General features: G+C 39.6%; 2 protein-coding genes across 2 annotated transcripts; one reads left to right on the forward strand and one right to left on the reverse strand.

Moving 5' to 3' along the window:
• Positions 1–2,651: 2,651 nt before the first annotated feature.
• Positions 2,652–4,204, reverse strand: LOC144356794 (uncharacterized). Its single transcript, XM_078011511.1, has 3 exons — positions 3,884–4,204; positions 3,523–3,618; positions 2,652–2,923 (listed from the first exon to the last, which is right to left on the reverse strand). Exons 1-3 carry the CDS (start codon positions 4,011–4,013, stop codon positions 2,706–2,708), a joined length of 444 nt encoding a protein of 147 aa, XP_077867637.1. The 5' UTR covers positions 4,014–4,204; the 3' UTR covers positions 2,652–2,705.
• A 3,354-nt stretch (positions 4,205–7,558) lies between these two features.
• On the forward strand, positions 7,559–12,930 carry LOC146735506 (uncharacterized). Its single transcript, XM_085506121.1, has 5 exons — positions 7,559–7,696; positions 10,632–10,721; positions 11,175–11,491; positions 12,120–12,333; positions 12,579–12,930. Exons 1-5 carry the CDS (start codon positions 7,663–7,665, stop codon positions 12,776–12,778), a joined length of 855 nt encoding a protein of 284 aa, XP_085362247.1. The 5' UTR covers positions 7,559–7,662; the 3' UTR covers positions 12,779–12,930.

Genomic DNA, 12,930 nt, shown 5'->3' on the forward strand with positions numbered 1-12,930 from the left:
CTGAGAAAGTACAATTTAACACTCAATAGAGATAAGTGTGAGTTTTCGAAACATGAGATTGATTTTGTTGGCTACAGAGTATCCGCGTCTGGTGTGTTACCATTACAGTCCAATACGAAAGCAATTATGGATCTCCCCGAGCCTGCCAATGTCAAGGAAATGCAATCATTTCTTGGTACGACAAACTTCTATTTAAAGTTTGTACCATATTATGCAGACATAGCTGAACCCCTACGTAAACTGTTACGAAAAGATGAGCCATAGGAGTGGACTAAGGATCAGCAGTGCGCATTCGACAAACTCAAGAACCAGATTTCGTCACCACCAGTTCTCGCACACTTCAACCCTGATGTTAAAACATATGTTACTACAGATGCTTCGGGATATGCAATCGGAGCAGTTTTGTCGCAAATAGTTAATGATGAAGAGAAGCCAGTTGCATTCACTTCTCGGACATTGTCTCCAACCGAGCGTAAATACTCAACAAGCGAACGTGAAGCTTTAGCGTGTGTGTATGCTTCAGAACATTGGCATATTGTACTCTACGGTAGGAAATACACACTACGCACTGACCATGAAGCGCTCAAATCAATTCTGTCAACAGTAGGCTCCGGTCATAAACCACTACGTATCTATAGATGGACTGATCGTCTTTTGCAGTACAACTTTGATGTCGAGCACATGCAAAGTAGTAAGAACTTTGTCGCAGATATGCTAAGTCGTCTTGTACGCACTACGGACAACACAGAAACTGAAAACGACATTCTTGAAATTAACTTAGATGGGTTAGTCACAGCTAGCGAACTCCAAACACAGTCTCGTGATGATCCGCTGCTTCAACGAGTTGCCACATATGTTCAAAATGGTTGGCCAAAAAGTGTGCCACCAAATCTCAAAGTATTCGCCAACCTCCGCGATGAGCTTACAGTATGGAATGAATACTCTATTGCCCGTAGTTCACGTGCAGTTATTCCTGAAGCCCTGCAGGAACGAGTCCTACGAATGGCCCATGACGGACATCCAGGTATAGTTCGTATGAAACAGCGATGTCGTGAAACAGTATGGTGGCCAGGTATGGACTCTCAGATCGAAGATTACGTCCGCAATTGTGAGCCTTGCGCTATCAGTGGCAAGTCAGCTCGACCAAAACAACCACCACTTCAACCAACGCCATGGCCGACAGAACCATGGAACTCTATACAAATGGACATATTTGGTGAGATAGCCATAGCATCACATAGTCAACATTTCTTAGTTGTAGTACACGACCTACATTCCAAATGGCCTGAAGTGGCAACAACAGGAACGGTCACATCTACAGCAGTTATTAAGATTCTTGAAGAACTTTTCACTCGATGGGGATTTCCAGAAGTGATCACTACTGACAACGGACCTCAGTTTACCTCAGACGAGTTTGAAAATTATCTACAATCACATGGTATCAAACATAATCTAACATCATTATATAACCCCCAAAGCAACGGTGGGGTGGAACGATTCAATAAATGCCTGAAAGAGGGTTTGAAAACGAACTTGTCGGAGGGAAAGACATTCGCAGATTCAGTTCGTACAATACTACAGAACTATAGAGCTACACCACATGCTCTTACTCAAAAGTCACCTTCACAACTTATGCTCAATCGTCAAATGCATCTACCACTTGATAAACTAAAACCACCTACTACCAGCGTCGGTAATGCACAAATAGACATTCCAGCTATGAAGTCAGAAATAGAACAACGTCAAACCAGAATCAAGTCTTACACAGATCAACGACAGCACGCTAGATCCAGCAATCTGAATGTAGGAGACTGGGTGAGAGTTAAACGTACAAATCGCAGCCATAAGCTCTCCCCTACATTTTCTGAGCCGCATCGCATTGTTAAGAAGCTTGGTAAGTCTTCGTTTAGACTTGACGACGGTACAGCATGGAGTGCCAGAAGATGTGTACGTTCGCATAGACATGATTCATCTGTACCCCCACCTGAACTCCCTAACGAACACTTAATGATAAACCAAGAACATCATCCAGTAGTTACAAATGCTAATATCTTACCAACACGTGAAAGTCGTCCAGTACGAATAACACATATGCCAGCATATTTGAGAGACTATGTACTTTCATAAGCATAAGAACTGTATCTATAGAACATTTGTTTGTTAATGCAGTTAAAAGGATTTCAACTGTTGCATGTTTGAGATTTTGAACTCTTATCGAACTTTAATATCGTTCTTTCATTCATTGTATGTTTATACTTAGGATTATGCATCCTTTCCGTGAGGGGGAATTATGTTGTGTCTGAGCATTAATAGTATAAACATATACCGTACTTTGCATGGCCATATTCCCGCCATCAGTTGGGTTGCTTAGCAACAGATGGGATTCTGGGACAGGGCTGCCATCTTTGTGAGTTTCGTTAGTTATTACACACAAGTAAACCTTGCTTGTATACCGAACCTGTTGTCTGCGTGTTTATTGGGCCCGACACCACATTTCCCACTAGGAATGTTGTGTAGTTAATGCTCAAAGCACGTCTATGACGAGTTTAACTACAGTAAGGCAGCCAATGTTTGGAGCCCAACAAAGTCAGAAGGATTAGTTTAGACTAAGTTTTATGGAACAGTTCACATTAAATGACGATCTTGTCAAATTATGGTATATTATGTAAAGTATTATGTAATTTAAATAAAGTCTCTCATACATTTTAATACTGTCTTGTATGTTTGTTTTTGTGAGAGTGAATCCTGAAAATTATGCAAATTAGTATGCAAATTAGACCGCCATGCTTGCCTCTGAGCCTGGGGAGAACACTGGTACTCTGCAGAATGTCGTTTGACTTTAATTTTCTCATTGCCTGAAGAAATACCTTTTGCCCATCTATCAGTGCATTGTGAAGGTTATATTTGGGAACAGGTTTTGGATCTGTAAATTAAACAAAGATGTTACACTATCAATGCTGAAAAACGTATAGCACAAACATACATGGTACACATTATAGCTGAAAAACAAAGATACAAGAAGTAGACCTGAACGTGGTTAGTGTGTTCGTCTCTCCATCAGGGAGGTTGTGGGTTCAAATCCCACAGCCGACTATCCACACAGCAGTATAAATCAGTACAGTATGCCCGACTTCCAAACATGCGGAATTATAAGTTCAAAAGACTGTATGACACACTTGCAATGCACCAAAAAATGCCAGAAGAGTCAGCAGTGACTTCAAATGATGCCTGGTGCAAAATATTTATTTTAAAAAAAAATTCACAAAATTTAATCCTAGGGGGTCTATGCTAAGACAAGATGAAAATGTATTGCCAATGTACTGCAAAATATTGAATACATAAGCATAGTCCTAAGTAGATACTGGTATATAGATAGCATTAAATTTGTTTTTTGTAATTTCATACTTTAAATAACCCTTTTTTGCATAATGCAAATAATATTGAAAACATGTAGCAATGTTAATATGTTAACAAATCGCAATATTACCAATGGAAATACATTTATAGAAAATTATAACTTACCAGCCAGTTTTCGTTTTGTTGAGCTCGTCTTATTTACATTTGAACCATGACTCGTACCTTCACAAGTATTTTTGTCTCCAGTGTCCAAATGATCATCTATAAATAAAAAAGGACCGTAATGTGAAAACTCGTAATACTGAAAAAAAAAATAAATATGCATAGAAAAATCAGTCGCCCAAAAATTGCTTGTATTTGGTGAACCTTATAAAACTTGTCTCGAGCACATACATGTCCAGTAAAATGTTATTTTTTACAATTACAATTTGCGGCGAGGGGACCTGAACTGTCGCCATTGGCACACGCTATGGCAAAGATAAACATTTTCATTTGATCAAAGAGAAGATGAAATACAAATATTTACCTGTTATTTTATGCCCACTGAGAAGATGCGTCTTACAACCTTGCTTTGTTTTAAAGGGTTTACAACATATGTTGCATTTGAACAAGTTACCAGCACTTGAACAGCTTGTACTCTGGTGGTCGTGAGCCATATCGGTGACGTCTATGTATTTGTCCAGAAATTTCAGATCGCGTCTTGCAACTTCAACGGCTTCACGTCATTCACTACTGCGCCTTCATCTGCTGCATGTTCGCTGCAGCTATCGTTGCCCGATACTTCCGAGGTGGTCCAATCACAGTCGGAAAAACATTCAAAATATTCAAACACTTCCACAAATTCGTCACTGTTATCAAGAACACGAACTGTAGACTCCATGGTCGCCATTGTGAAAGTGAACAATTAGCATAATCACACGACAGTCACGCAACAAAAGCACGCAGTTTACGAGAGGTTCGCGTGATTTACATACTCACATACCGAGAATCGCGTGGCTTGGTAGCGAACGTCAATTTATCGTTAGTTTATTCACAGTCCCTCTATCCCCCGTCTAGAAACGGTCATTGTATTAGGTGTGAATTGGTCTCCTTCCCTGGCAAAGGCGCATTGCGGGTGTGGGCAAAGCATTGTCACGTGATCAGTACGTGATTTGACATCGTCGTGTTATGTATTTTTTTTTTACAACTTAGTTGTTTATTACAGAATTCGTACTTTTTCACATAATTTTTTAATCAGGATATCTGTATAAGGTCATATTTTAGCCGGCGAGTAGTTCTTTAATTCATTATTTTACCAGCAACGACACATTTTCGCAACAAATTTTCATACCTTTACCCAGATATTTGTCGTTTTCGATTTTGGGGTGATTGAAATTAACTCAATTTTATTTACCATACTTCTCGGCGCGAAACCAATATTTGATTTCGATTTTGACATTTTATAATCGAAACATATCATTAAAAATTGGTGGGCTGATTTGTTATTTGTCACACCGCATTTTATTAATGTTAAATTGAGCGACTTTTATGGATGCTTTTTAGATCGTAAATGCAAATGGCGACGTTTTGAAATGACAATGTACTCAATTCTGTGCTAAAAAAATCATTTATATACAAACATTGAAGCATTGTTATATACTTGTACATAGAATAAAGTCATTAGTTGTTGTATAGTTGACTTGAACTGTTATGAACCCCCCAAGAATCAGAAATATCACAGGTTTTTCGATGACTACGTTAACATGAACGACGCCATTTTGACAAGATTTTTTTTAGCGATGTCAGCATGTTGGCACGCGAAGTTTTTTCCCTATTAAAACGAGAACATTAACATAATTCCCGATATTAATCTTTGAATTGCAGGAACTGGATGTTTATGAGTTGGTAGGCTGGTGGTGATGCGTATCAGGGTTCAAAAAACCCAAATTTCATTGTCATAATTTTGTTTACATGTTTGTTTACGTTGTGGTTGCCCGAATTTGAAGTCAAAGTGAAGTCATACAATGATGTATCGCTTTGCATGACGGTAACTTTTGAAGGGATTGTAATCTGTCTGACTTCCTGACTCCCTCGGCCCGCGTGTGAACGGTTTGTTTACCCGCACTGCGGTTCGAGACAAAAGAACGCTAGTCGTTTCCAGACCGGGGATAGAGGGACTGTGGTTTATTTTAGTTTATTTCGGACAGGAAGTTGGACAGTTATGTCAAAATAAATTGGATTAACTTTTTTCCAAGAGACCTTACATCAAAGAAAAGACCGAGTTGCCTGTCCCTCTTCTCTATAGTCTTTGCTTGACCCAATCTGGCAACCTGACGATTCATCGGTATTCTACGGGTATTATCTCTATATTCTCCCTCCCGATATTGTAACCACAAGTTCCCCTTTACCCACTGATAGTTATAATTTTCTGCCCACCATATGTTAACAATTCTGCCTGCCCACTTCCAAAAATGCATTACCCACACCCACTCCCCACAATATTAAGTCAAATTTTTCGCCCTCCCACTGATTAAATTAAATTTGGCCTGCCCACAGAAAAACGTTCGCGAACACCTTTTTGCACGAACAGCTTCGTTGACTGCACCTGATTAGTGTTCTCGCCGACGTTCTAGTAACTTTACCTCTCTCAAACTTCTCAAATATTAAAGTGTATGAAGATAGAAATCTGCGTAATAATTGTATTGCTATTAATTTAAATAAATGTTGTATGAATACTTCAAAGTGTCGTTGCTGCTTATTTCAGTCCATCTCTTTCTGAAAATACAAATGAATGGGGCTTTGATATTTTGTTTTATTGATTTTACCATGGACGGTACTAACGCGTACCTTCCATGTTTTTACTGAATCATGGGTTTTTGTTGTAATTTGTGCCATCGTACTTTTTACGAGGTTGACAATTGGAAATATAAATAATTTCTGCGGCAAAGATGAATATAGTTAACTAATTCCCCCTAAGAGGAATTAACAAAGCTTTACATATTTTACACCACCCCCGGTTTACGAGGCTATTCACCCCATCCAGTGTGGCGTGTGCATTAAAATCGCATTGTCAGGTTGCACGCTCTAATTGCGAAATAAGTTTTTACCCGTTTTTACGCAAAGCCATACCGGGGCATGCAGACGAAGCGATTTGGTGCCGTGGTCGTATTTTCTTCCTGTAGCATCACATATTTTATTTAATTCTAATACAACCAATTGATGTATTTTGTACGCTGTGTGTACGTACGTCACTTAGTATCCGTGTCAAACTCTAGATATAGAAAAGGTCATGACTTTTAACTGTTGGTATAGTTTAAATAATTGATTCCAGTATATATAGATCTGTAAATGGAATGACTTTCGTAAATATTATAATGTTTCAACTTTGCATGCATTTGAGCCTTCAGTCAGAAACTTCGAGATTGTTTTGATAGACTTCGCACGGAGTCAGAAGTTTAACATAATTATTTCACTTACTTTGACGTGACGTGACGTGGGCAATTCGGGGAGCCGTGCATGTGTATATGACATCCGCGACCCTTGGATGTACGATGGGGACAACAGAGCACGACCCCGGGCAGCTTATATTCGGTAGTGTCATTATTAAGGAACAGTTTTAACACAAGCTTACTTGGCTGTGACTTTTTCCCTTAATATACCTACATACCCAAGATAGACTGTGTGTAGTAGTGTCGTTTACACAGCATGACATTTGGTTGTTGACGTGCATAATTGTTATACGCGTTGCTGATACATTAACGCACAACAAGAAGTCTTATATTGTTATGCAAATCCTCGTACCTGAGTATTTGACCTTCATTTACCACTCTTGAAAGCCGTATTTGAATGTACACAGTTGATCACGTGTTCAATTCCTAGTAAGAGGACGGACCATATTTTTACAGTAGTGTGGTTTCGTGGAACAACGGAAAAAACAGTATCAATTGTGTCAGACCGGAAATCGACATTTATATAAGAGCATATCTGATGTTATCTAAAGTCAAACCACAAAAGCTGCCGCCTATGCTAATGAGCATTGTTGCGGACGAAGCCTTACAACTTCAAGATGGCGTTAATGTTACCAGCTCCCTGGTGTTACACCGTAATAAGGCAGCCAGCACCAACGTGCATGTGTTTTGTAACCCCTTGCATCCCCTCCGGGGGATGTTATATATGTTAATAAATCAATGTTAAATGCTTGCTGATTACCGAACCGTGCGGCATCTCGGCGATAAATACTTGTTTACTGTAGTTCGTTTACCGTGTTACACAGTGTTATTACATTCCAAAGCTCACTCACAGTGTTACTGTGCGCAGGTTAACAATATGACGTTTTCTGTACCAGTGATCTTAACTATAGGTGAGTAGAGGGACTTGTCCACATATTTATACCACGGTCGATACGCCAAGCACCTAGGTAGATAGCAGACGTGTTTTGGAATAATCGATGTGTAAATTTTGAAACTTTATAAGTTTCCAGTAGTTCGCCTGGTGTTTATCGTGCAGAAGTATGTTATTGGGGGGGGGGGGATTCGAACAAGTCATGACACAATTGGAAATTCGTATCAGGCGACCTAACGAAAACGTCCACAACTGGATTGAAATTCATTTATATGTTGTGCCCGGCCTTTGGCATTTCGAAGAATGGTCTCCGTATGCAGTATAGTCATTATATTAGTTTCCACTCATGCTGTCAGCATGTATGTATTGCGGTCTAAAAACTAACTCTGCGACGCGATTGTGTGACTCGCCGAATGTCGATTATTGCACTCTGTGACAGGATCGCAGTGTCACTCTACGAAGAGCACGATTTCTATTGGTTGGTGGGTCGAACAGCGCAAATTACAATGGTCGATGTTCACTGCATGACTTATAAAAAATTAAGTTTTAAATGGTACAAATGGTACGGTAAAAAAAGTGTCTAAACACTATGTACCGGCGACATGCTGTTCGGTGATCGGCAAGCACATGGAAGACAAATTGTGGGACCAAACAAATAACACATGGTTTACGGTGATTACACACATCACACCGCTGGCTAGAAAAATTAAATAGTGTAACGTGCACGTTGGTTTTGACTGCCTATTTACGGTGTAACGTTATCGCCATCTTGGAGTTGTAAGGCTTCGTCCTGACGACTATGCTCATTAGCATAGGCGGCAGCTCCAAAGCGAGTGGAACGCGAAGTATTTTTCACGCGTTCTGCAACGAATGTTGTACGTCAGCTTTGACTTTCTTGAGTGCATCAGGGAAAATAATTTGCATGCAGTGAAAAAAAATCATTCACGATGTGCAACGTTTTGCCATGACAGCAGTTGTTTGCAATCGTCTGCCTTCGTTTAGATCATAAACGGACTCCAAACTTGTGGTCTACGATCGACTAGCTGGTATTTTAACCAGAAATGAAATACTTTGTAACAGTCGTGAAAAGTAAACAAAAACGCCGTTGGTTTGTGGTATGAATGGAATTATTTTTGTATCATAATTTTCGAAGTCAGTATTACTGAAAATTATGATTTATTTTTTTTAAATGAACGCCAAATTTCGGTGGTCCATATTGATCTTAATGTGGCGGGGGGGGGGGGGTTGTTATCTTGATTTTTCAATATTTGAAAATTTGTACCTTGATTCATCATCCCAGCTTTTCGAAATTTCGGAAAGACCAGCGCTCAAGCGCTAACACTACTAACGTTTCGTTAATATTTGCATAATGTTTCTAACATGGACATGTATATGTATACATTGTACTACTGGTAATACTCTGTTGTTGACGATTCTGATAGAACGGGTGACAAGCTTCCTGTCGCAAACAATGCATATTTATCTAACGTCCATTGTCAGCATTATTATCAGTCAAGACTTCGTCTGAGAAATCGTTTTATTTTCTAAGTCTATATTCTATTTTAATAACACCATCTTACTAAAGCAATGACGATGTAAAAAAGCAAAGACGCCAATGACAAGACGACGCAAATAAAAAATCTACAACTAAGGGTCATATTTACTAATTTAGACTTGCCTACAGCCTGTCGTGATTCCGATATAAAATTACAGGACTTTCGCGTTCACCCCTCGTTTATTATGACCAACCTCGCGAGTGGTTCGAAAGAGACGACTAGGCTGAAGTATTCGCATCAACGCGAAAGACTTTCAGCTACTTAACCGATGACGACACCGATACGTGAGACCGTTGAGGGTCGGTGATCAGACGAGGAAGTGAGTACAGGAAATCTGTTGCTCGTCGACATCGGCCAAATAAACAAAGGCATCGTTCCGTTTATGCAGAGAGCGTGACACTGCTGTTTTAGTTTTCTATCTTCAGCAGTAGTTCCAATCCATTCACAATCACATAGCTTTACATTTTTGTTCTCTTAATATTCTTAATAAAACGATATTGATTGCCTAGAAACAGTTTGACCCGCTACACGCTTTATTTTGGAATTTAAAGTGATGAATATAGTCATAATAAATTATACTTGCTAATGAAAAAAAAAATAACTTAACATCGTGTGAAACGTACTTCGCGCTCTACTTGCTTTAAAGCTGCCGCCTATGCTAATGAGCATTGTTGCGGACGAAGCCGAACAACTTCAAGATGGCGTTAATGTTACCAGCTCCCTGATGTTACACCATAATAAGGCAGCCAACACCAACGTGCATGTGTTTTGTAACCCCTTTCATCCCCTCCGGAGGATGATATATATGTTAATAAATCAATGTTAAATACTTTCTGATTACCGAACCGTGCGGAATGTCGGCGTTAAATACTTGTTTACCGTAGTTCGCGAGCAGTGGGCGAAATAACCATTTAAAACTAAACATTTCCATAAGGCATGCTGTGTACCCTCACATCGATCGACCATTGAGATTCACGCTTTTCGACCCACCAACCAATGGGAATCGTGCTCTTCGCAGAGTGATATTGCGATCCTGTCGCAGAGTTCAATAATCGACATTCGGCGAGTCGCACAATCGCGTCGCAGATACATACATACCTCCTGTCAGATATGGTTACCGTTTTCGCTGACATGCTAGATCAAACAAACCGATACCAACGTTTTGGGTCGATACCACTATTAATTGAGGGGTGTTGAGAATGTGTTTGTTTGAGTGAATGGGACAAGTCTGTTGTGTTTGTACGGAGAATTACAGCTGATACCACGTGAGCTGATACCGACAGTCTCGAAAAAACACGTGTTATGTAGGGCACCACCTAATGTTATTAACCACATATCATACCGATACACACAATGACGAAATACACATTTTAACTATTTTATTTTAATTATTTATAGTGTCAGGTCTGGCAGCGACAATCCAGGGTCAAGGAAGATGTGTTCCGTGCAGATTAAGATCGCCTGATTATTCCAGTTGCACGTGTTTGCGTGAGTATAGTACCGCCATACGCATGTATAGCTCCCTCAATGCACTTGTCAAATGTCATGTCTCGCCAGCACGAGGATGAGAGTGAAATAATGCATTTTTAATATGGTTTTTCAACATCGCACGTTGTAGAAAACATTGGAATATCATTTGTTGTAAACTGAAATCTTTGTTTTTGCAGCACACAGTATCAGTTTAGGGAAAAAAATAGAAAAAAACTAATACGCAGCACACATGCGTAATTCCATCGTTTGATTCGACGGGTACTAAGTTGTGTGCTGTAAACCGGTTGTTATTTCATGACGAATAATGATTCAACGTGTTAAAAACATTCAGTATGAAACAACAATAGTACAAATGACACGGGCTCATCTACATTTTAACATACGTGATAATTAAAGCTTGAGTTGCCTCTTCTAGAAATGTTTACATTGTATATGCAATGTATATTTCAGCTAACGTACATGGATGCAAAATCGAACTGAATTCTGGGAATCAGATTGCCACACCAAAGTTTTCGGGACAGGAGCAACGATCAGTCTACAGCTGCGTGCCGGAAGTCGAGAACCCAAACTATGAAGTGCACGTCATAGCCAATTATGAGGGCGATGGTCACACGGGATTCCGACAACACAATACGGGAAACACGACATTGAACATACATGGACGAGGGAGCAGTAAGCCACTTATCCTTGTCTTATCAACATACGAACCTGTCCACTGGACTTTGAACTTCAATAATCCGGACACGGTCATTGACACGGTTGTCTTGGTGAGTTCACGTGTTTATTTCTGATGAATTTACATAAATTACCATAGTTATATATTTTGTAAGAGCATGGAAGATACTAACGGAATACCTTCCATGGTAAGAGCAAATAAGCTGTCTGTTTAGGAAGGGAACAAGATTCCCGTTGAAAAGGTGTTTGCACGGCAGTTTTAATCTCTGTTTTTCAGACTCGGCCTATTCTGTTCACCCCCTTTTTTAATAATTCCGGCCACTTCAGCAAAATATTGGTCATTTCTTGTGAGCGAAAACATACAAGAAACGAACTTAACGTCAATTTATGTTGTTTGTTCATTTCCCAAGGGGACGCGGAGGTCTATCTAAATAAGGACCATCTATATAAGTAACTTCCCGGGGTATACTATTTCCCTCATGTATTTTCTTTAGAAACGGAATAAGAAATAAAGGAAACAATGCCTCCGTGCATTTCCGTGTTAGACCCTGCCGTGTATGGTATGAAATTTACGCATCTTCCTATCACCATCTTACTCGCCACCAGCAGGCGAAACAAAGTGTACATGTTATGCTCATTCCAGTTCCTGTTAATTTGTGTGCATATGCCGATTTTATTTCCCATACATTATATGGTTATTTAATTACATTTCATCGACAGTTTGCATATCACCTCACGAGAAGTGAAATCACTCATCAAGATGGCCGCGTGGGGTCCATTGAAAAGAGCAACGACATAGCATGTGCCTATGGAAGCGATACTGGTGGATGCTACACTGTAGACCTATTAAAATTCATAGAAAATAATTATGGCAGTGTGACGTCATTTAGTGGTACTTACAAAGCCAATGAATGGAATCTAGTTTTGCAAGAAGGTAGGAAAGATTCACAATGTTTTTTTTTGGGGGGGGGGGGTTACTGTGCGCGAAACCATAGACCATCGTCTTTTAGATGGTCTATGGTGAAACTCAGTGCTTTAGAAACCGTTACGTCCTCTATGCGTACCTAATCTGAAAAAAAAATCACGCATTTCTCTCTGTTCAAGTTTTGATAGCGCTGTTCAAATAAAATGAATAGTGAACAGTGTATTTTTAACGGTGTATTAATATGTTTTTAACAGACAGTCCAACACATTCCGTGTCTTGCGGTTTCGAGGATGATGGAATCTGTGGATACACGCAAGCTGTGGACGATGACTTTGATTGGGAACGCATAACTGGATACAGTGGTTTATTTGGGCTTAGTTCTTCAAATATGTATCGCCATGGTAGTATGATGAATTTGTTCTTTGCGTATCTGTTGACTGACTTATTTAGTTGATTACTAGCGAATTGCTGTGTTATGTCTGGCATCGTTAAGGCCATGTGAAGTTTTGGACGGAACTCGACTCAGTGATTTGAACTAATTACGAGATAACCGTCGCTATTCGGACTACTATTTCTGACAGTTAGTATTAGCAATTATTAATGTAG

This window comes from Saccoglossus kowalevskii, chromosome 12 (genome assembly GCF_978046115.1).
Source record: "Saccoglossus kowalevskii chromosome 12, keSacKowa6.1, whole genome shotgun sequence".
Classification (NCBI taxonomy): Eukaryota; Metazoa; Hemichordata; class Enteropneusta; family Harrimaniidae; genus Saccoglossus; species Saccoglossus kowalevskii.

Excerpts from the sequence above, each read along its gene's own strand:
- LOC144356794 (XM_078011511.1), bottom strand. The coding sequence starts at position 4,013 with ATGGCTCACGACCACCAGAGTACAAGCTGTTCAAGTGCTGGTAACTTG. Across the intron at positions 3,619-3,883 it reads CAGTGGGCATAAAATAACAG|ATGATCATTTGGACACTGGA; the intron begins GTAAATATTTGT and ends TTTTATTTATAG. Across the intron at positions 2,924-3,522 it reads AACAAAACGAAAACTGGCTG|ATCCAAAACCTGTTCCCAAA; the intron begins GTAAGTTATAAT and ends TTTAATTTACAG.
- LOC146735506 (XM_085506121.1), top strand. The coding sequence starts at position 7,663 with ATGACGTTTTCTGTACCAGTGATCTTAACTATAG. Across the intron at positions 10,722-11,174 it reads TTCCAGTTGCACGTGTTTGC|CTAACGTACATGGATGCAAA; the intron begins GTGAGTATAGTA and ends TGTATATTTCAG. Across the intron at positions 11,492-12,119 it reads TCATTGACACGGTTGTCTTG|TTTGCATATCACCTCACGAG; the intron begins GTGAGTTCACGT and ends TTTCATCGACAG.